The sequence below is a fragment of the Macrobrachium nipponense genome, chromosome 10 (assembly GCF_015104395.2).
Source record: "Macrobrachium nipponense isolate FS-2020 chromosome 10, ASM1510439v2, whole genome shotgun sequence".
NCBI lineage: Eukaryota > Metazoa > Arthropoda > Malacostraca > Decapoda > Palaemonidae > Macrobrachium > Macrobrachium nipponense.
Window position 1 is genome coordinate 41,436,719 of NC_087204.1, and position 25,164 is coordinate 41,461,882.

Consider the following 25,164-nt stretch of genomic DNA (forward strand, 5'->3'; position numbering starts at 1 on the left):
ATTCCACATGTGATTATTGGTGAGATAGAGGGAATATGATGATGTGGGGTTATTAATTAAATGGAGGAAATATTTTTATCACAGAAGTGGTGTTATTATTAATATGGTGATATATATATTTATATGGGGATGGTGTTAATCTTTGGGGGTGACTTTTTTTGTGGTTATGATTTTTGGAGTTGAATTTCTGGGGTTTACGAGCCAAGAGAGGGGTTCTGTGGTTCTTTTTGGTTTCGTAACTAATGAAGGCGAGTGGCATTACTGCATTGTGGTTCTATGGAGATGTAGCATTTTTTATATTCACCAGTGGGTTATTTGTGGCGGCATATAATTGCTGAACTGCTGAATTGTGAGTTTACCGTAGTTTTTATAGGTGATAATTTTTCATATAATTGAGTAGTATCATTTGTGAGAATTATGTCTTTTAGACAATTTTTGAGCACCCTAGTCATATCCTGGAGATAATTTTGTGAAATGTGCTTATGTGATTTCAGTATAGAACATTTTTTTGCATAAATCATGAGTTTCTGAAGTTGCAAGTCTGACTAGACATTTCTATACTGCAGTTCGAGCACCTGACGTGTCGGCAGGTGGATTTTTGCTGACAATACTGTGATGAGTCCGGTGTGATGACTCTTTTCCTCTAGTATTGATTGCTCAGGGTTTTGTTCTATTCTGAGAGATGCTGATTTTTGGCATTTCACGAGATGTATCTACGTAAGGGGATTGTTTCTGGCCGTGTCCAATAGATGGAAAAGTTGCGATAGCAAAATTCCGTAACAATATATATCGCATTAATGGGGAGAATTTGGGTTATGTATATTGTATACATTGTGTGATGGGGAAAGTTCACTTATTGTTGTTATCTTTTTTTTTTCTTCTTTTCCTACGAGAAATGTAATTGGGGTTGAGCTTTAAATAGCATTTCTTTCTGGACGGGAGATATAATTTGTCGGGGTTTGTGAATTGCATAAATGGGCGTTTGACATTACATCTCATTGAAATTAGTTATATGAGCAGTAAAAGGGTTTTTGCTGTTAGAACATTGAAGAGTTTTTACTGATTTTGTGGGTTGTTGAAATATCAAAGCTTGAGAGAACATTTTTCAGTGATAATTTTGGGTCTGGGCTTGTTACGTGTTTGTTAAGGGCTCATTACTTTTTTCTTTTGGGGGGGGGGTTTTTTTTGCTTGTGAGAATTTGTGAGAATTTGTGAGTTTGAAATGTGATGACAGATGTCCGTGGAGTCTGTGAGTTCTGGGTGAGGTGTGTGTGTTGATGTGTGAATTTGGCAAGCTTTTATTTTGTTTTTTGTTGGAGAATTAAGTTGGAGAACTTGGTATTTTTTTTGCGGGGTTGTGATAATGATTTATGATCTAGCGATCCTATGAAGTTCCTTCACGAGTTGAAGTTATAAATAAGTTCAGTGGTCATAATGAATGGGGTTAATTGGGAGACGTTCAGTTAGTATTTCTGAATTTTTGAGGTCATTATTTGACAGAAGTATGTCTGGGGTTAATTCTTCTTTGATTGACCAATGACGTGACTGACATACTGAAACACACCATAAACATCGTTCCCCAACGCTTTTTGGAGATGATGTGTGATAGACATTACGTTGTGCTGCCAGAGACGTGCAGTTATTATTATGTTTTGTGTTTAATGAGCCGGCCAATGTGTTTTTATATATATGTATATATATATATATATATATATATATCAATATATATATATATATATATATATATATGAGCTGTTTTATGTGACCTGTGGCTAGGCAGGGGCTAGCCAGGATGGTGGCCAAGCTGCTGTAACATATAAAGACTGATAATATGATATGTATGAGACATTGTTGTATGTCACGAGCTTTGACATCATTTTTAGCTTCCCTTAGAGACAGAGAACATCACAGCTTAGGAATGCTGATATGTCTTGTTGGATGGTGTGACATTAAGATCCTTACCTAAGCAGGTCAACGTTCGTCCTGTCGTTATGGGCGTTCGTCAAAGGTGACTTTGAAACTGGATTACAGCAGTTTCAGGGCGTGAACGGTGGGTGCGAATTCGTGCATCCGTACGAGCTATGTCCGTTCATAATAGCATGTAATTAGCCAGAACAATAGAGACCATTATGGGGAGAGAAGGCAGATGCCAGAATGGCTCTCTGAACGTTTCTTTTATCTTGTGAAGTGAAACTGGCTGGAAGTGGGTAAGAATTACTGTGCTTTAGCCAAAGGTGTGGCTTGACTGTATTTTTGATATTTTGTAAAGAAGTTCTATTTCATTTAATCTTTTGACTTTGTATTTATAATTGTGTATGCTTATAGCTTGTTCCTCCTGTTCTATTAAACAGGCGATTCTAGTGGAGGGAACAGGTGGTTCTGGTAGGGGGAACTATATTCTGGAGAAGAGTGAAATGGTGTGACTAATTACTGAATAGACTGTTAATTGCCGGGGGTTATCTGAGTTATCTGAACTTTGAGTTATTATTCCATTTAATCATCCTGTAAGAATCTGAGTTATTCAATTAATACTTTACTTTTGAATAAATGTATATTTTTGTAGTTCCGACTCTGATTTGATGACCTAATGAAATGGAGAGAGAGAGAGAGAGAGAGAGAGAGAGAGAGAGAGAGAGGGAGCTGTTGCCAGTCGAGAGAGAGAGAGAAAGTGTTACCAAACCAGTTTGCCTGCTGCTATGGCTTTCGCTACCAAAGTGAATAACGGAGGCAGTGGCCTCGGTTATTATATACCCCCATATGATATATATATATATAATATATAATATATATATATATTATTTAATATATTTATATATATAATATATATATATTATATAATATTATATATCTATATATATATATATATATATATAGATATATATAATGAACAGGGAGCAGGAGCAGGAACAAAATGACGAAGTACTACAATTTATTCCAACGCGTTTCGTATTCAGCTGAATGCATCCTCAGCATCTGTACAATAAATAATCACCAATATAAATCACATGAATTTGCAAGTTGTCTGAAAATCATTTACAAACTAGTTACAATGAAAACCGGAACTTCACACGTACGTAAAACCCTAAAAATTGACAAAACAACATGAGAAATGAAAAGCACATACGCTAATTAAATTTTTAAATGAATAAAAAGACCAAGTAAAAATATATTTGAGGAGTACTGGCTAGAGATAAACATATTCATCACTGATATAGCAAGGTTTGGGTCAGTCCGCAAAAAAAAAAAAAAAAAAAAAAATTCAACACGCTGCTGTTCAGAAAGATTTAGTATTGTCACTGCAGTCACTCAGATTGCAACGTAGGATGGGTTGCGATAAGAGATAGAAAGACACTTATGGAAAGTCTGTGGATTTATTGGGGTGATAACGAGCAGTTAAGTGAAAAGACTTTAAGAAGGAGCTCAAATTTAGCTTGTTAACAGAACTTAAAAATAAGCAATAATTCTGTTGGCAGTCAGTGTATGAACAATGAAAAGCTGGTATAATAGGTCAGGTATAACTGTGGCGTGGGAAATAACTCTTTCGTATGATATAAATTGACTTCAATAGGAGAATTGCTCGTTGCCACAAAGTGGTCTGAACTCGTATAGAATTAGATTTTTCATAATAGCAGCTAGAACGCAATTGCGTGATATATTCGACACTTAAAATGTAGAGACACTCAAAAGTTTAGGGAATATGGTTCTAAGGACAAGAAAATCATTTGCAAAAATGACACAAGTGCAAGTTTAGCTGCCCGATGAAAAATAACTCTCGCTTCCTTTGACATCTAAATGCTTCATTTGCAATACATACCTATGCATATGGCTCACCATTAGTGCACTGAACACCTAACAAACACTGTGCTATTCATTTCTATATGCGCTTGACCGGTTTTGACGACATTTTAGCTTTCAAAATGGAATGAAAAACCTTCTCCAGATTATTCATCATCCTTTTCTTTACACACGCACCTGCGCACACACACACACATATATATATAATATATATATATATTATATATATATATATATATATATATATTGTAGTAACAGAATCAACGAAAGTTAGGAAACGTGATAAATCCATAAATAAAGTATCTTGCTTCAGTAAAGGGCTTTTAAGCCGAAAGGATCTCGCAGACTCCTTTGTTTATTTTTCCTTTCGTGGCATATCTATATATATATATATATATATATATATATATATATATATTTATTATATTATATTATTATATACAAAATAAAACATAATTATCATACAACTATATACAATCAACTTCATTCCTTAAGTTTTAGCACGCACATATCCCTTTTTTCGCATTTTATTTTTTTGTTTTTTTCACTTTCCCGGACTTGATGAAAAAGCACTCTTTTATTTCCACTGGCTTAAATCCATTACGGTTCAGTACACTCAGTCCCTTTGTAATCCGTTCAGTGACCAAACCAAAGAGAAATGAAGCAAAAAGAACGGCTAATGAATGCTTTGAAGTTCCGAGCGTCTTACGTGCTTGGGCCGAGGTCTCGATTTCGGGCGATTGAACCTAGTGACGTCACATTAATAACGGCTATCCGGGCGAAAGCTGTGCGTGGGTTGACCTGTAAAATTCTGTTGGCCTTGGCTCTGGGCCCAAAAGAGGAAAGAGACCACGAAGCTCCACACCGTGATTTACATACGATCATTTAGCTACAAAGATTATTTAATAATAATATCGAATTCACGCTACATCTGGAATATCGCCAAAGAGGAACTTTTAATTGAGTGATAAATGGAAAGGTACTGTATTCTCGAACACTCGATATTTGTAGTTTACTTAGATTATATATATTATATATATATATATATATATATATATTATATATATATATATATATATAATATATATATATATATATATATATATATATATATATATACTATATATATATATATATATATATATACTATATATATATATATACATATAAATAAAGGTTTTTTGCCACGAAGGAAAATAAAAAGCGAGATAGCCAAGTACTTTCGGTCCTGTTCGGACCCTTTACTGAGGCAAACTGATTTTACAGAGAACATCATAGTCAAAAGAAGGCTTAATATACAAACTGACACTACCAGATTAGCCATAAGGTCGATTTTCACTCTACAGAAAGGAGGAGCCGCCAGAGGCTAGCCACACCTTGAAGGATACCCGCAGTAAACAAGTGATTCTTCCAGAAAACAACACATTTTGAAAAAACACGGGAGCATATACAATTTAATATCATGAATTTTTACACAAATTTTCCCAACAAAAATTATTATTAATGAAAAGACGAAAGAAAATATAAATATATATATATCGAGCAAGAGAAAGAGGGAGAGAGAATATCGAACCAGAGAGAGAGAGAGAGAGAGAGAGAGAGAGAGAGAGAGAGAGAAAGAAATAATAACTATATACATGTGGGACTAATTTATTAGTTGTTCATTTATTTTGAGGTCCTTCATAAACATCTTACAAATATATGGGTCCAAATGGTACATTCCCAGACTAAGATTTAGGTTGTTTTTATTAGTGATTTGTATAATTGCCGATTCCAGTAAATTTCTTGAAAAATAATCATAAGATCTAGCAATTACCGAGGTATCACCCCAATTAATACAATGAGATTTTTCACTCAGATGGATAAACATTGCATTTGAAGTCTGGGGTGATACCTCGGTAATTGCTAGATCTAATGATTATGTTTCAAGAAATTTACTGGAATCGGCAATTATACAAATCACTAATAAAAACAGCCTAAATCTTAGTCTGGGAATGTACCATTTGGACCCATATATTTGTAAGATGTTTTATGAAGGACCTCAAAATAAATGAACAACTAATAAATTAGTCCCACATGTATATAGCTATATTACTCTCTCTCTCTCTCTCTCTCGTCTCTCTCCTCTCTTCTCTCTCTCTCTCTCTCTCTCTCTCTCTGGTTCGATATTCTCTCTCCCTCTTTCTCTTGCTCGATATATATATATTTATATTTTCTTTCGTCTTTTCATTAATAATAATTTTTGTTGGGAAAATTTGTGTAAAAATCATGATATTAAATTGTATATGCTCCCGTGTTTTTTTCAAAATGTGTTGTTTTCTGGAAGAATAACTTGTTTACTGCGGGTATCCTTCAAGGTGTGGCTAGCCTCTGGCGGCTCCTCCTTTCTGTAGAATGAAAATCGCCCTTATGGCTAATCTGGTAGTGTCAGTTTGTATATTAAGCCTTCTTTTGACTATGATGTTCTCTGTAAATCAGTTTGCCTCAGTAAAGGGTCCGAACAGGACCGAAAGTACTTGGCTATCTCGCTTCTTCATTTTTTTTCCTTCGTGGCAAAAACCTTTATTTATACATAGCATCACGTTTTATATACTTCGTGATCAAGTTATTCATCATATATATATATATATATATATATATATATATATATATATATATATATATATATATATATATATATATATATATATATAAATGTTCAAGTCGCATTAAACGTTCTGAAGATTTTTGTCACAAATTCAGAGAAGCACATATACCACTAAACAACATAAAACTTTTAAGCCTTGATGTAGATTCCCGATTCACAGGACATTCTACAGTTTTTGAAGGAAAAATAAGCCCCCTATCAAGATCATTTCCCACTGGCTCTTGACAAAATAATAAAGTTGGTTGAATTATGTGTATCTAATAAGCAATAATTCGGAAGTAGCATGGTTAGCCCGTTAAGTCCTGTTTTAGCCAATCTATACATGGAATACTGTGAAACTATAGTAACAAATGCAATAAAACCCACATATTTGTTGTGGGTGAGATATGTATAGATGATATTCTAACATTCTGGAATAATGGATGGGGCAATTTCAACGAATTCCTTTCAAAATTAAATGCATTAGTGCCCAGCATCAAATTTAAAGTAGAATGGGAAACAGACAAGAACATTGCTTTCCTTGATGTTTTAATAATTAGAGACACGACAGAATACAAATTTACCATAAACAGAAAACCAACATTCTCACTTTCATACATTCACTACTTCAGTTATCATGACATTTCTATCAAGATAGGCGTAGCCAGCAACTTATTTTTACGAGCCTTACGAATTTGTTCCTCAGATTTCTTGGAATAGGAATTTGAACTAATTCGTAAGCAGCTTTCGTTTTTAAAGAATCCTGACCATATAACTGAGAAAGCTATTCATAAAGCAAACGTAATTTTCTACGGACCCCCTCAAGACAAGACCAGAGAGACACCCAACAATAAGGTAAAAATAAAAATCCCACACCTGGACAAGATTAAGATGGTGGCCCAGACCCTCGGAAAATCTAACCCTTTTTCCTTTACCTACCTAAATACCCTTGCTATATCTCTGACTAACGCTCAACAAAAGGCAATCACCAAAGACACAGGAGTATACAAAATACCATACCTGGACTGTGACCAATATTACATCGGTTTTACAGGAAAATCACTTCCCCAGAGATTAATACAACGTAAACAGTCAGTTAGGTATGGACAACAGAGCTCGCATATTTCTAACCATTTAAATAACCATAACCACAGAATAAACTGGAATTTGTCAGTATAATAATAGCAGCAGATGTCGGTACAAAGGCTAAATGATAGAGGCAGCCTTGATTAAACAAAGACAGGTAATGAACATCTCAAAGGGCGCATGGGATTCAGATATCATTGATGAAATCTTCCTTCAACCAACACCTAAGGAGACTAAAAAAGAATTATCAGTGGGGTTACTTAGAAAAACGTGCTACCTGTGGATGGATCTCTTGGTATAACTACCGCCTTTTCTGTAACTGTTCTCATTCATATCCTACCTGAAGAGAGGGATAGCAATCTCTGAAATATAGCACTTACTTTCTATATTTTGGCCTTTTTATGGGCTCCTATTATTAGATGTTCTATAAATAAATAATGTATAATTGAATCACGCAAATTTGGAATATAATGAATATGTAAAGGCAAAATCCACAAAGGAAAGTGAAACCAATAGAGTAGCCGCTGCGAGGCCTTTCAACTCTCGCCCATAGCAAAGGACGAGAGTCGAAAGGCCTCACAGCAGTTACTCCAATGGTTCACTTTCCTTCATGGAATTTCTTTTCATATATATATATATATATATATATATATATATATATATTACTCATATATATATATATATAGATATATACATATATATATATATATATATATATATAATATATATATAAACAGATACATATTACATTTAAATTTTTAATATACATATAAATAGTGTGTACATATATCTCATTGAAAGTTATCAACGAAAATACCCCAACGTTATACTCCGAAAGCATTTTGGTTCTTAAAAAAAGACAACCTACGTATACCAGTACTGAATGTATAATTGCATTTTAAAAGCAAGTTTTCATGAATTCGTATACTGGGGCAGATCATTATTGGTGCACTAAAACATTTTAACTGTTGTTCCCTGACAATGATGCCAAGTTGAACAGCATTTTGTCACTATTAAATAAACGTGTCCTTTTGCAGCTATAATAAATCTAATTTGGCAGCAGATGGGTATATTCTTCAGAAAGCAGAAGACAAAGCTCATCAACTTCACTGCATACTTCTTGTTGCTGTCTTCAAGGCTTCTTGATGTTTGAAGCATCAAGAACAGCGACGTTTATCAAGGTGAGATGTGGATTTATCTTATTATCTGCCTATTTATCCTCCTACCAGGTTAAATGACAGTCCTAACCTAAGTAACCCTTCTCTTTATCCCACTGTCTAATAGGGAGGCTCGCACCTTCTCCAGATCTTCAACATTATAAAATCAGTTTGAAAATTATTTCTATGTTTTTAAATGAAAGAAGTCGACAATTCATTATTACACCTTTTTTATCACTCTAATATAGTTGCAGGGTCGACCAGATCATAAAAAATATACGAATAAAAGAAATATTACTTGACATTCTAGCATTTAGCAAAAAAAGTTTTCTAGTAGATTATAAAACGATGTTTGTGATTTTCCATACTTTTCTTTCTAGAGTGGAACATTTAAGATGCTGGGTGACAAACTTTCCTGCTCATCCGGATTTCTTGTGCAAAGTTATTTACCAAGTCAGTGACGAGATGGTTTCCCACTGCATTGGAAGAATCGTTATCTAATTCACTGTGCTACTATAGAGACGAACTCCAAAATAACTAACTAAAGAATAGTAGCATATTTGATAATGAAGCTGTGTCAGTTACGTAGACTTTATTCATGCATATTAAACAGGAACATATGATTATGTGAAAGTGAAGGCGGGTTTATTTCTTTAGTTTTTTAGCGTAGTATTTTATTTTATTTTGGAATTCTTGTGATCTTCCGCAACCCGTTTTTCAAATGCGGGAAACCGACGAGTTTTGGCCAATCGCAGATGCCTAATCACTCATAAAATGTAGCGTGTCGTCTCTACGAAAACATACGTAGTTTTATTGCGGTTTCCATTTAAACAATGGCGTCGAAAAGCGTCAGATACAGATTCATAGCTCCGTGTCGGCAAATCAGTAAACAGATTTTGGCCAGGAAGGCGGCGACCTTGCAAAAAGTAAAGCACCGCATCGAATTTCTAGAGATAAATTGCACAGAAGATTCGACTAACTTGGTGCATCTGTTTAAGATGAGGTGGACATGTAAACAGACAGACACTTATACTTTCTCCAGTATATATCCTACATTTCTAGGTCTTTTTTTCTTCTCCCCGTAATATATCCGTGTTACACAATTACCGCCGACATTCATAACTCGTGTAATTACATTTGGATTGGCTGAATTCCTGATTGTTGTAGCCTTCACTACCTCGATCACTTGAAAGTAGTTTGCGAGTTAAAGCCAAGAAAAAGTAAACTCTTTTTTGTTCTAGTACTCATTGCAACTCACGAAAGACTGACGAGAATTTATTACGAGCGTAATACGTGCTAGACCTCAGGTCCTCGTATAGCAAGTCATATCTGGTAATTATTGTGCGTCTGTGGTCAAAAGAGGAAGGACACGTCAAAGAAGCTCTCTCGAAGAAGTGGCAGAGGCAGCGCCCCAGGTTTAAGTCGCCATGAGGTCCTCCAGGTAGGAATCCAAGTTCATATTCTGTTTTTAGAGCCGGAGTGCGACGGGACGGGTAGGCAGGCACCTTTTGACCTTATCTAGGCTAGCCTGATGAGATGGATGATAACTAAAATTATGTTGGACTAAAAGATTTTAATAACACTCTTAAAAAGAAAAGAATAAAGACAGACTCACTTCAAGTGATGACTGAGTAAAAGGAAAAACTTAAAAAAAAAAATAACAATGGCTAAGATGAAGTTTACTTTGTTTATTTCTATAAAACTTCAGGTCGTATTTCAGAAATATTGTCAGCGATATTTTTTGGTCTATGGATTGCGAAGAAGGTAACCAAACACAAGTATAATAGTCCCTTTACCATCAATCACAGTATCTATCGTTCTACTACTCCACCATAAATTCAGATTTCTCTCACTAATAACCATTTTCAGTACTACTACCAGAGAGGGAGAGAGACGAGCGGATGAGTACATAAGTAAATCAGTCAACTGGCAGGTAACAACCGAGTGGATCATTAGATATATACAACAATGAAAATTATTAGATAGTGAGATAAACAGAAAAAAAAATCATACAAAATAAGTTTAAACTGAAGCAACTTTCAGAGAGAGAGGGGGGGGGGATTTTAGGAGGGTGGTGGAGGGTGGGGGTGGAGGGAGAGGGTAGGCGGAGCTTTTTCATACTGTTGTGTTCGTATTCATTTCTGGCTAATCAAGTTTTTGCCTCTTGGTACATGGACAAGTGTCTGTTCTTTACAATTTGTGATTTATGTTGCTCTTATAAATTACGGCAGTATTACACTTTAGCAAAATCTCGTACTGATACGAGTGTTCCTTAAAGTTTTTGCACAAAAACGTACTTGCACTGTCTGTGAAACCCATAGTAACTAAAAACAGACAGTGAATCTACACAACAATATTGAAAACTTGTTCAAAAGATCGAACTGGGTTAAGATGACTCAGACAGATGTCTATAGCAGAGAGCCTCCATAAATAGATTAGTGTCAAGGGAAAAACAGCTGGGTTAAGTTTGGGCTTAACCCAGGTGACAAATATTTACCGATTTTAATACTCAAATGACTTACCAGCGTTCCTAAAAGTAAACGTTTAGCCACTGCTATAAAAGGCGATGAACCAATCGTGTTGCCATAAAATCAAATCAAGCTCTAGGTGCTATAAACACATCGAATCAATGAAAACTGTTGAGAGCAACACCACAGTAGTGATGAAGAGCATTGATTACAAAATCAAAATGCGACAGATATAGTGGTAGCAATTTCAACTGTGCCAAGTTTTCCTTGTGGCGTCACCCTTGTTTTCCATGGAAAAATTCATTGACCTTTCCATCCGACTGTTTGCTACTATAGAAGGGCTTGATTATTCCTCATTAAATTTCCCCATAAAATCAATTTGATTTACAAAGGATTTTAGAAATAGCTTACCTGAGCTGAGAAGTGATAAAACCATACACATCTCTTAAGCCAAATCAAATACTGAAAAATATAACTGGTACTATAACGTACGTCACAAAATTAGAAGAATTTCAAGGCAATTTTCTCCTTTTAATAACTCATTCATTCTCGTTACTAAGTTTTTCACCAATTCTCCTTCGTTTATGGCTCTCAGATTTTTGAAACAACTGAGAACCGTGTGACAGAAACTTTTCTTGTGTTGCATACCGCTATTACTTTAAAGGTATTCCCAATTATTATTATAATTATTTTTAATTTTGTATCTAAGAACTACAATGCAACAGAAAATTGACTTAAAAACAACATGAGAGAGAGAGTGAGAGAGAGAGAGAGCTTTACTACTGATACACGTTCACATATTTTCATATTTTCACGGAGGAAGAGTATGCGATAAAATAGACAGACGAATAAGAACATTGATAAAAGATGCCCAAAGGTACACAAGCAGAGGGGAGTGAAGTGAACAAAAAAATCTTTTGGTAGTATCGTGACTTCTTTCTGTAAATTCGTGACCTGAATTGAACACTGTTAATGGATTCCTCAAGAATTATGAAGTGGATCAAACTGGATCAGGGACTAAGTTGCAAATGGAACATTTCCTAAGATAGTTTAAGAGAAGTTCATCTGGCTTCCTACGCAAGGTAAGAGTTACTATTTCCTGTTCCACATAGATATGCACTCAGTTATAAAGAGTCTAAGGTATTTAGACCATTCCCAGGTTAGTTACTAGCGGTTAATTTTCTGAAAGCAAGGAGACGGAAAGGATCATTCTATGATTTGAGGACATATTTTTAATAACACCTCATATGGATGTATAAACTGTTGCCTCGTAAATTGGCCTTTATTTATCTATCTATATTTTGGGAACGCCAGTGATTTTCAACCTCGAAATCAATCTACCCAAACGGCAAATCACTCTGTACCACTCTTTATTATTTTTCTTTTTTCATTGTAAAGTTTGAGGACTCTGAACGATATAATTCTACAAAAGTACCTTAGCCAAAAGTTTGGCAATTGATTCTAAAAACATGTTAGTAGCTACGACTAATCCAGGATAAACATTTCACATGCATCTTTTCGTTCGTACAAGATATACGAGTTGAAAGTGTACATATTTTTTATAGTCCAAACTGGGTGGTACTGGTCTGCCGGTTATTGAAATGAGGCAATTTTGGGTTCTGTAAGTATTTGGAAGTCTACGTGACTTCCTGAAGCTTACAGCAGACTTAGTGAGTCAAATGAGAGGTTATATGTCCTAATGATACCCACTGTAGTTTCGTTTGTGGCAATAACAGCAAAATAAGTACAGCATTCCATGATGGCTTAAATATCTTTGTAGGTTATGATACTTGTCGAACATTTTAGCGTTTTGGATCTGCATATGAAATAAGCTCTCCATTTATTTAAAATGACTTGCCAGAAGAGATGAACGAACATTTTTCACAAACTACCTATAGTATTTAACTAACAGACCGATTTGCTTCCAGAAAGCACAAGACAATGCTCATCAAGTTCATCATGTACTTCCTCCTGGTGTCTCCAAGGAACCTTGGTGTTGAAGCATCGCTTAAGGAAGTGTACTACCGAAAAGTGAGACGTGAATTCATTTTGTTACCTGCCAAACTGATAGTTCTAAGCTATTGAGAATTATTCTTGTTAATCCATGTGTCCAACAGGAGAATCTTTAATACTTTGTTTTCCAAATGTTCATAACAGCTAAAGCGTTAATTTAATATTCTTTAATGTTATTGTCTGTTTCGCATTTGACTTTGAACTTGATACTGGGCACTAATGTATTTAATTTTGAAAGAAATCGTTAAAATTGCTCCATCTATGACCTCAAAATGTTTGATTATCATCAACATATCTCATCCGTATCATGCCTTTGGGTTTTATAGTTTTTATTATAGTAGTTTCAAAATACTCCTCATATACATTGGCAAATACTTGACTTAAAGGGCTGCCCATGCTGAACCAGAGTTTTTATTTGTAGAGGTCGAATGGGAAACACAATACAGTTTATTTTTCAGATATTTAATGGTTTCAGATATTTAATGGTAAGAAACAACGGAATACAAATTTACTCTGTACAGAAAACAAACGTTTACATTTTCATATACTTACTTTTTGAGTTACCATGACATTTCTGTAAAATTTGGCGCAGCCAGCATTTTTGTTTTAAAAAGCCTTACAATTTGCTTCCCGGAATTCTTAAAAACGAATTTGAAATAATCCGTCAGCAGCTGTCCCCATTAAGGTTCCCCGGCCACATAACTAAGCGAGCTATCTATGAAGCCAATATTATATTTAATGGACCTCCTCAAAACATGACTCAACAGACGCCGAGTAATAAAATCAAAATCCTACATCTGGATTGTATTAAGACATCAACAGGGACGCTTGGAATTTCTGTCTCTCGGGAAATTGTTGATTATTAAATCATTCTTAAAAAATCACTAAAATCTAAATCAATTTCAATTCAATGTAAATCTGGATCGTCTAACTATCAAACTCGGCTTGAGAGGCGTTAAGCTTCATACCCAAAGCCAGCTACACTCGTAAACTGCAGACCAAAGATGCGGAGAAGGAACAGCAACTAGAAGAGCAGCATTGTCGGTGTATACGATCAGTTTGTTCTCCAAAACTTGCTACAAACCTACATTCAGGAACACCAGAAATTGTATCACTGAAGTTGCTCTACTGGCTATCAGCATGGACCCTATAAGTTCTGCCTATTCAAATTCATTTAAAGGTTCGATAAAAGATCCACCAATTCCCAATAACCTTAGCTTGTATACAATGTATAAGGGCTTTATGATTCATATGGTCAAAGGCTGCTCTAAAAATCGAAATCAACCATTCATGCCTCTGTACCCTCTGTATATATTGATGAGTGCATCACAAGTACCTACGCCTTTAAGAAACACGAGCTGTGATGCTGGTAGCAGGTTACTTTCCTCTGAGGGGTATACAGGCGGAGACTTATCTCTTCGATAATGCAGCAATGTTTTCTTTCCTCCTAACAGAAGGAAAGCTTCAGAGTCCAGCTAACTTTTGAAAAATAATAGTAATCCTAGAAGCAATAAAATCAGTTTGAAAAAGATGGGAAAGATCCTGTTAGGGTATAGGCTGCCGTGAATGTCAAGCCCCAAAAATCAGATTTTACCTCTCTAGATCTGAAGACAATTGAACACAACTTATTCTTAGGAAAACATGACTCAGGAAACACCAAGGACTCATTACTGTTTTTTCACAAAGACTTGAGCCAATAGTTCTGCTTTCTGTTTAGGCAATATACAGCGGTTTTCTTAGAATACCGCCACTTACAGTGTTCACTAATGTGAGCTTGACTTCTAAACTCAATGAAACTAGTTCACAAAAAGTCCAATTAACTGTTCCTCCATAAATGATAAGCCTCTTGATTTTCATGGTAGGCAAGCCTTACATGCAGCCTTTAAGACAAAACTTGAAGATTTTGGACAGAACTCTCCTCTCAGTAATGTTGCTAAGATGAATGCTTAAACACTCGACAACATTTAGACTTCTACAAATATCGCTCCACCTTAGCTCAATAAGATCATGAAGAATACCATCTCAGTTGGCCTGAGATTTCAAGTATACCTGCTTGAAAATCTAACAACAGGAACAAGCTGAGCCATCCATAAATTAATATTAATCAAACTATGATCAGATGAGCCCACCGGTCAAACTACTCCAAAAGATACAATCCCTGTTACATCAATGAATGTAAGGTCAAGATGGTTGCCTGTTTAGTGTGAGGTTTCATATTCTAACTGCTCACAACCAGAAATAATGGAAAAATCTATAGGAGTAAGTTTAGCCATTAACTGTGATAAGTATTGTAATTATCAACGAAAATGAAACAAGCCAGAAAGTGAGCTTCCTGAACTGCTGCCATTTTGGTAAGCAAGTAGCTGTAAATAGTCATTCAAATCTAGGCTCCTAGAGCTAGCAGAAATATGAAGATTTATTTGCCTTCCAAAACTTTAAACACCTGTGTATCATGAAATATACAGTCATACAATGGTCTATGAGACGTGGAAAAATTCTCTCTAAAATTCAGAGCCTTCCTTAGACTCTTGGAATAGCATTATACTTGAGTAAAATGGGCTTTTAAACCCTAGAATCAATAGTTCTGAGATATCACAAATCAAACACAAGCGGTTAAGAGTAAAAGACGATATCAAAATTGAAAGCAGCAACATCCAAGTCGTTTTTATTCTTAATAATCTACAGACATTGCTATATATAATACTTTTCTATTATTCATTCTGTCTCTGCCAGATTAGGCTGGCCTTGTTCCGCCTTTGGGTGCTTTTTCCTAATAATCTTGATCATTACTACTCATTACTACTCATATATATGAAAACTCTTCTCATTGGTATGAGCAATAATGTTGTTACCATAATAAAAACTGTCTTCACAGGTTGACAACAGGTTCCCATCTACCATGGATAAGTGTTCCCTGCAAACTCACTCACTTATTTCTGCTCCTTACAAGTATATAGCATGCGCCACCTTCTGCACACAGAATGCTAATTGCCATCTATTCTGCATTAAAGGTGGGTTAATTTTTACTTTTAGTATAACATTAATACTTTCTTCTCATTGGACATCTAGTTTGCTATTCAATGGACATTTTGGCTTGTTTTATAATAAATAATATAATAATAATAATAATAATAATAATAATAATAATAATAATAATAATAATAATGGCACTATGTATGCCATTGAGCTTATATTGTGCCTACTCAACTTGGAGTATAAGTTGCTTTGATTTAGTAGGTAAATGATAATGATAGTGCAGCTGCCCAAAGTTCAGTTATTACCTGACGTTTTGGTAGTCCACTATCATTTACTAAGCATGAATGGCACCTCTAAGCCAGAGGTATTATTCCTAAGGATGGACGCCCGTTTCCTCCCCTTCATGTTTCGAATGACTGTGAATGGATCTTTATCCCTGAACCTTGATTTTTTTTTTTTAGCACAGCCTTGTCATCAGAATTTGTAGATGTACCAGACATTCCTGTTGAAGCGTGTCAGAGATATCGTATCTTGCAAGACTGCTAGTGGAAGACGCTTTGCCATCATACTAAACCAGAAGAAAGAAGCCCCTCCCAGGCCCTTCTCCCACAAACAATCTCGCCCAACCTCCCGAAATATCTAGTGGCCACTTAAGGGGAGATGATTGCTTATGCAGTAGTGGCAGGTCTGGAAACCTACAATCCAAGGCTGAAGATTTTAGTCAAACCGAACCTGAATGCTGTCAGGACTGTAACACCAAAAATCCAAGAAACTGCAGGATTTCTCTGAGTCAACACTGATTTCCAGCTGCTGGATTCGTCTGAGTGGGTTAGGAAAAGGTCATTGCCACCTTCCAAGACACTCCTAGTCAAGTTTCCCTTGGCGCATGGGAATATTTCTACAAAGAGGACTTCACACCTGAGCTATTGAGATTGCTACAAGTGCCAGAGATTTAGCCATCACAGAAGATGCTACATGGCAAAGGAGAAGTGTGGCATGTGCAGAAAACCACACCCTGTGAAGCAATGCCTCTGCTGGAACAAGTGCTGTAGTGCTAACCATGACCGAATACCGAATACCAAAGATGAAGGTCTCTCCTCCACCTTCAAGACCTGTCAGAACCAACTCCAAAATCGAAGCAGCGAGCTGAAACAACTAGGACGGAACCACAGCCCTCTCATCCAGCAACACTACAGCAGCCCCCACCGTCCTGACCACGGAAGCAGCGTCAGACACCGATGGAAAAAGGTGGACTATACCCCGTAGCCATGAGAAACCATGCCTACATGTTCCCTTCCTTTAAATCCAGAATCCTTCCCACCTTCGAAACCTGACTTCTCCCTTCCCTTACACATTCCTCACACCTTCCTCCTCCTGCAGCGTTTCAGTCAGCGCTGGCCGAGAGAGAGCCACAACAGGCAGTAACAGATGTATACTAACTGTTACAACTGAAGATATCATTACTGTTTTTGAGAAACTAACAGGAAAGCCTGTCAACAAGGGAACAGTGCTGGAATGCATCCAACCAACACACCTTATCCAAAATTCATGCCTTAAAGCAGCTGCTATTCGTTTTGAATAACATTTCCTCCTTCGATTCTCACACCTAAGTTTTTCATTTTTCCATCATCCTTTCTCTTGATCTGCAATTCTCTCATTTGTTTCCGGATTTTCTACAACTGAACCTTTCAGCTGTCTAACCTTTCATCCTACTGATGGGTACTGCGAGATTTAAAAAGGTTTGTAACCCTGCCCATCTTTTTCTTCCTTTCCTTTACAACCACCCATTTTTGCCTTTTTCCTTATAGCAAAAGCCCGTGTCGGCATGTTGCTGGCTTAATCTAAATAACAATAACCCCAGGTGCCATTCGCCCTGAGTAAAATGTAACGTGGACTACCAAAACGTCGGGTAATAAATGAATTTCATACAGCTGCTGCATCATATATTTCTTCAACTTCCTTTTGTTTTTGCATGTTTTGGTTTTTCGATTTATGTGTCATTATTCACAGGGTATTTTGTTTTTATTGGTTTGTTTTGTTTCGTTGCTTGGTTATTTTTAGTTGTTTTAAAGATTGTCTGAATATGAAATACAGTATGCCATTTAATTTCTCCCAGTTAGCGTCAAAATGATGAACTGTTAAAATCTTCCTTGCAAGCTTTATCACCCTGTACACTATTAATAACAAGATAACGTACTTCTACACGACCGTTTAAACAGAAAACAATGAGATAAATGGAGAACAAACACTTCTTTGCAAAGACTAGTGAGACAATCTTTGGTAGGAAAGCATGGGTGTCCCATATATAATTTAATGCTTTTATTTTTCCAGTATTAATAAGAATCACGTTTCAAGTGGAGCCTATAATGTTCGCCACAACTAACCTTATGTCTTCACTTTTAACTCATCACAGGCGATGCTTGCTTCCTCTTCAGCACCTGGGTGACTGCTGACTACCTTGGCACTGATCAGTACTATGGCTTCACCTCGTGTTATTCGTCATGGTCTTATGCTAAGAATCTGGCGCCCATAGCAGTGGCTACGATGTCGTCGCCTTATGATCCCACGATTTACAATGAATACCAGGCCATCAATGGGTATTACTGCTCTTTATATGACTCCTGCAGCCTCACCTCGCCGATAAATAACCCCTGGTGGCTAGCAGACCTCCAGAAGGTATATGTCGTCTCAGCCCTCATCATGAAACCGAGAGATAACAACTACTGCCTCAGTAACATAGAGATAAGATTTGGAAATTCGTCTATCATTAGCCAGAACCCAATATTTGCCACATACCCAGGAGTGACACCCTTTCTCGGCATCGTCCTCACTGTTCAGCCTCCAAACCCCATGGAAGGACGGTACCTCTCTATCCAGTTACTTGGAAATGACTGTCTTAGTATTTGCGAGTTGCAGATCATTGAGGCCTAAAGATGCAAGAAAATATGTGGTCCATCAAACAAAGTGAACAGTTGCACTGAAACAAGAGGTCATGAAACCTATGTTGAATGGAATGACGCTAGAAACAATGCTTTCATACACTGTATGGGATAATTAACATGGACCATTTCCAATTTCAATGTACTATATTTCTTGATTTTATTTATATTCAACAAAGCTAAGGAATGTTAGAGTACTTTTCATTTGTAGGCAAGTTATCACTTAAACGATGTGCAAACTTTCTGAGTAATTTGCCACTGGTAAAATATAAAAAAAAGTTTATGAGGAGATAAATTATTGTTCTGTTGTAACTGCTGTTTCAGTGTTTCAGTGCTGTTAGAATAGCTAAAGCATCTGTCATGTGGAATATATAAAGGAATCATTATATAAAGTAAATGTCTTTTTTCCCCTTTTACAATGTATTTCCTTGATTATTCTAATATTTTAGAAATATATCTAAGATTTCTAATATAAGAAACAGAATGACTACGTGTAGGCAACAGATTTAGGTATTCGAAGTTCGAGTGTTCTTTGAAGACTAGAAACGTTTTCTCCGAGTTTGCGGACTTCTCTCTTGGATGTAGTTAGACCGACAATTCTTTCACTGAATGATCAGGTACTGAACTTACTTTCTATTTTCAATAATAACCTCTGTTGTTTGTCGTCGAAAAAAAAAATTGGCAGAAAACTAAACAGTAGTTACTGTCTAGTTTTCTGCCATTTTTTTTTTTTTTATTTAAATGACGTTCTGCTTCCAAGTTAGTTTTTTCTGTAATTGCTGGTTTTCCCCGCCGATTTTGTCGATTTCTAGGAAGTTGTTGGATTTCGGCTAGAATTACTGGATTCTTGTAAAGCTTGTTAGCTCCCACCCAATTTGGTGGATTTCAACTAAATTTCCAGTCAAGTTCCTGGGCCTCCCACCAGCGTGACGTTTGTTGGGTACCAACCTCATTATTTTCCAGGGTAAATTTGCCTTTCACAAGCATATACTGACCAGTTAGGGAGAGCTTACATTCCCTTCTCAGCAAAGGAGTTTTCTCTTCTTCTTCTTCTTCTTCTTCTTCTTCTTCTTCTTCTTCTTCTTTATTTGCAAAATGGTGGACTCACCTGTTTAATTCATCCCTTTCACTTAAGCCAGAACTTCTATCATTCCTTCATATTTTGAACCTTCTCACGTGGCATGTTTCATGCGTAGGCCTCAAGATAGCTCATGACAGAACTTACAGTGAGACAACTTAAAGTGAGGCAAAGTCAAGGGTGTTGGCAGTGTAAGGTATAGTGTGCAAACTTCTCACAGAAAAAAAAGAAAAAAAAAAAACCAGTTTGAAGGTAGTAAAAAGACTGGTTCTGCGTACAAATGCGGTGTTATGAATCTGTGGTAGTTTGATAATAGTATGTTTGGAATGACGCGAGCCTGAGAAGGGTGTTATATTATGGGATAAGAGGTTAGATTACGAATGAATTGTGAAATGGTTGATGTTTTCATAGAATGTAATACAGATTGGGTAAACTGACGGCAAACTATAGAGAAAAGGGAAAGAATCTGAAAGTGTTTGCGGGAGGAGAATGTCAAGTGTGAACTTAAGAACCAAAATGATTAAGCAATAAATGATATTAAGAACAATTTGTGAGTGATTATTTCAGATGAAGGTAGGATGAGAATATAAGTGTCACAGTTTAGGTGAAGCAAGGAAGGTAACAGGATGTGTGTATAAGACTGAGAGGAAACTTGGAGTAACTTCCCAAATTTGTTAATGTAATGTGCTTGTTTTGCATGAGCGCATTATGGTATTCTCTTAATTTTTCAATAATTAATTTGATTCTGTTTTTTAAACAGACTGATCCCATACAGAATGCAACGTACTTGACAACATTTACATCACTCTATCCTGTAATAGTAACAAGAGCACTAGATGCCACATAACCATTGGACTCTAATAACAACGGTATCAACAGAGAGCATTTCTTGATACAACTGGTTAAGAAAACGTGGGTGTTCGAAGAATATTCAATATTTGTTGATTAAATTAAGTACGCCATAGCCACGAAGGGCGAAGATTCATCCAAGGCTAACCTTGCTTTCAAATTGTCTCGTAGCAAAAGGCGAATTCGCCCTCTTCACGACGTCACTGCTCAGTACAGTGGCAATGACCCGGATTATTTCGGCTATACCTCATGTTACTCTTCATGGTACCATCTGAACAACATAGCCCCTAAAGCAGTAGTTACGACAGCGCCGAGTCTTAGCCCGAAACAAGATGCATTTGAGGCAACCAATGGGTACTTCTGCGTTATTAAAATATACTGCACCTTCCTAGACGTGCAGTATTATCCCTGGTGGAGGGCCGATCTCCTGCAGACTTAATTGGTCTCTGTCATCACCGTGAAAACGAGAGAAGACGGTAATTACTTCAGCCAAGTCGAGATACACTTTGGAAATTTGTCTGTATTCACCCAGAAACTAATATCTGCCACCCATCTAGGAGGCCCACCTCCTCACGGAACAGTCCTCACTTCTGAGTCCCCGAACCCCATGGGAGGACGATACCTCTCTATGCAGTCACTTATTTATGCCAGTTATGTATATATAAGGTGCAGATCCTTCAGGCCTAACATGTAGTATACGAGTTTTTGTAAGGTTGGAGTCAGGGAAGTTTATTGTGGGACGAGTTCCTTATTGGAGGAGTCGGATACGTGCCTGACGACCGTTCTCAGGGTCCGGTTCGATGCCAACGTGACATAAAAGGAATTTATTTCTGCAGATATTAATTCATTTCTCAATGTGGTTCGGAACCCACAATAAACTGTAAGTCCCGTTGCTAAGAAACCAATTGGTTCCTAGCTACAAAAAAATATCTAATCCTTCGGGAAAGCCCTAGGAGAACTGTTAATCAGCTCAGTGGTCTGGTAAAACTGAAATATACTTAATTTTTTCTTTATTGCGAGACTGAGATTATACAAACTAATCAGTTGCAGTGAAACCAGGGGTTGAAGAGAGGATGAATCGGATGTACTTGACGATAAGAAAACCAGCGATCTATTTTCAATGTCTATAAATTGAATTTTTAACATTTTATTTATTATGAATTTTACCATAAAAGTTAGAACTTTTCCATTTTTTAAAAAAGTTATCAATTAAACCCAGTAAAAACCTTCTTAATAATTTGTCCCTTATAACAATAAACTTTCATGAAAAATTATCGTTTTGCTCAATTGTAAGTGTTGTTAACAAATAATGGTATTTCTGTGATGAGGTACAATAATTAAGCATCCAACGCTTGAACGACTCTATAAAATCAGGAGGTAAAATTTTGTTATAATGTATTGTGTGACATCATAAACAGATAAATGTATCTGAAAAGAGAGTATTCTTTAAAGCATACAGATATTTCTCTCTGAGTTTACTGGTTTCTAAACAGAATTGTCTTCTAATTAGCAGATTTTCTTAGATCAAGCCAGACCTACTGTCCTACTCCTAATTATCCGGTACTGAATCGCTTGTGTTATTAATAACTTTCGTTTTTTCTTGTTCAAGTTACTAGCGAGTTTCCTATTAAATTTCCACAGCACTAGCTGCTTTATTCATACACAGAAAGCTCCCTAGCAGCGTGGTGGTCTCCCTACACTCACTAAGCCTTTTGCCCCCTTCATGTTGTAAGCACCGTCTTGCTTAATGGGTGTCGGGACCCCACATTTCTTTGACGTCATTGACACCAACTATTCAAGCTTTTCTAGATCATCATCCTCTTCTCCTTCCTCCCATATATACTATTTCACCAGCCTATCATATTCCCTTCCTTTCACATGACTGAACCATTTGAAAACACTCTCTCTCATCCTTTCACTTACGCTAGCCTTCTAAGCATATTTACATCTCTAACCGTGTCATGCTGTCTTTACAGTACATGGACCTACAAGAAGTGGTAGAGGGGCAATGTGGAGGATGTTGAGGATGTATGATATATAAAGTAAACTGCTCAGTGCAATGAAAAGTTTTTATGATGGAAGTGAAGCATGTACTAGAGTTTGAAGGTGGGAGAGTGACGACTGGTTTTGCGTAAAAGTTAAGATGATAAAAGGGTCTGCTATGCCTCCATGGCTCTTTCATATCCCTGTAAATGGAATGATGTGAGAAGTCAGAGAAAGGTGCTAGGTTTTGTATTTGGCCACGGGAAAGTGCAGTAACAGAGTGCAAGATCTTTCAACTTTACTTCAAGGCATTTTCAAATAAACTCAATACAATACAGCAAATAATTTAAAAGAATATTAATTTTTACTAACACCATCTATGCTTAACTTGAAAACAATTTAATGCATACAAAGATAATTACATTTAGATTAAATCTTCAGATGAGGAACATCTTAGTCTGCGAGTAAATTAAGTTCTTAGATAAAGAAAGAAGAAGCAAGACACATGTATCACATTGCTGACTTCTTTACTTTCTTTTAAATCTCCTTCGAGTATCTTGCGTGGGATTGGGTGGAATTAGTAGTATTTGTCAAGGATATTTGCGGACACAATTCTTTTCTCTTTTCTTGTAATCATACTTCTATGGGAACGATCAATCCAATTTGAGTTTTCACTTAGGTGCATAAGATAAGCATTATCTTTTATTTATATATTCCTGACTAATTAGCAATTCTTGTATTAATTCGATGTGCAGGTCTCATTCATTCATTTTTTGTAAGAGCTTATTTACATCTACCTTTTAGGTATAACAGCAAACATTTCATGTAAATACCGATATCATGGTGCAGGTATTCGAATAATCTTAGGTATATAATGTATTGCAAAAAGCAGTATAAAAATTTCTTAGAACTTATAACAGAGGTTCATCAACTACAATGTTAAATATTTATTTGTGGATTTTCCATTAATAATAAACTTACACTCTCAAATGCACATTTTAATTAAGTCCCAGATTTAACCGACTGTTGGTGGTAAATCCAATGCGTTTAATTCATTTTTGAGATATGCTAATGCCAAATCAGCAAGAACTTTTGTAAATGAAAAACATCTATCAAAACTTACTAATTGACCATTGTGCTGTATATTATCCTGTTGAGTCTCATGAATTAAACAAGTTCTTGAAAGACCTGAAAGCAATGTTTTAAAGATATTCAGAAATTTTATACAGACAGGACCTACAAAGCTAAATATAGGTCTGGAAGGGTCATTCCTTTTATGCACTTTAATCAAGTGATTGGATGAAAATGCAAAAAAGAGGCTGTATGCTAATTTGTTTTATAAAAATGTTAATAATATCGAATGCACTCCACGTTATGTTTTATCACTCGTGGCTATTTCAACTGTGCCAAGCTTTCTCAATAGCATTATTCTTGTTTTTCATGGTAAAATTAAGTGACTTTCCCAGTCGGCTTTATGCTATTGTAAAAGGCTGCCATTCTTTCCCCTAAACCAATTTATCTCATAATACTCTTATACATCCTATCACTTAAAGAAGCCTTCAATACATTTTCACGTCTTGAACCATTTCATTCTATGTTTCATATATGGACCTCAAACATCGCTAAGTCTTTAACTTAGAGTATGATTCATCGATATTTTTACTCTTCTAACAAACTATCGAGTGCGAGTCAGTTCTTAATATGTGTTCTCACTCTCTCTTTCTCTCTCTAGGTCAGTTCATATTGAAATAGATATAGCGAATGTGCCTGTGTGGAGAAAGAGAAGCCAAAATAAATAAAGACAACAAAGAAGGTGATGTATAACTAGTCGATTTTCCACTCCTATCAAAACTATACTCTCTTTTACCGGGAGGGTTCAAATATGGTCACTTTTTTACGGGCCCCGATTTAAATAGGCAGAATGTATAGATAGTTTTAGATCTTGAGTCTTGACCTAGCCTCAGAAATGTCTGATTTATGATATAGCTTCGGAAATGTTTAATTCACGACCTTGCCTTAGAAATGCTAGGAATGTGTCATTGGCAACTTGGCGTCTATCTAGTTTGATCCGCCACTATTTGCTGCAGAATTGTAAAGTCTATTAAAAGCGGCAATTATTTCTAACTCCATTAAGCCAAGTCACGACATATGAAAATGAAGTCACGGTACTATGAATTTATTCTCTGTCCATTTC

At 36.1% G+C, this 25,164-nt stretch overlaps 1 protein-coding gene across 1 annotated transcript; it reads left to right on the plus strand.

The window, feature by feature from the left end:
* Window positions 1-9,871: 9,871 nt before the first annotated feature.
* On the plus strand, window positions 9,872-19,449 carry LOC135224150 (uncharacterized). The gene is made up of 4 exons (XM_064263028.1): window positions 9,872-10,105; window positions 13,061-13,163; window positions 16,021-16,156; window positions 18,535-19,449. Exons 1-4 carry the CDS (start codon window positions 10,092-10,094, stop codon window positions 19,050-19,052), a joined length of 771 nt encoding a protein of 256 aa, XP_064119098.1. The 5' UTR covers window positions 9,872-10,091; the 3' UTR covers window positions 19,053-19,449.
* The last annotated feature ends 5,715 nt before the right edge of the window (window positions 19,450-25,164 follow it).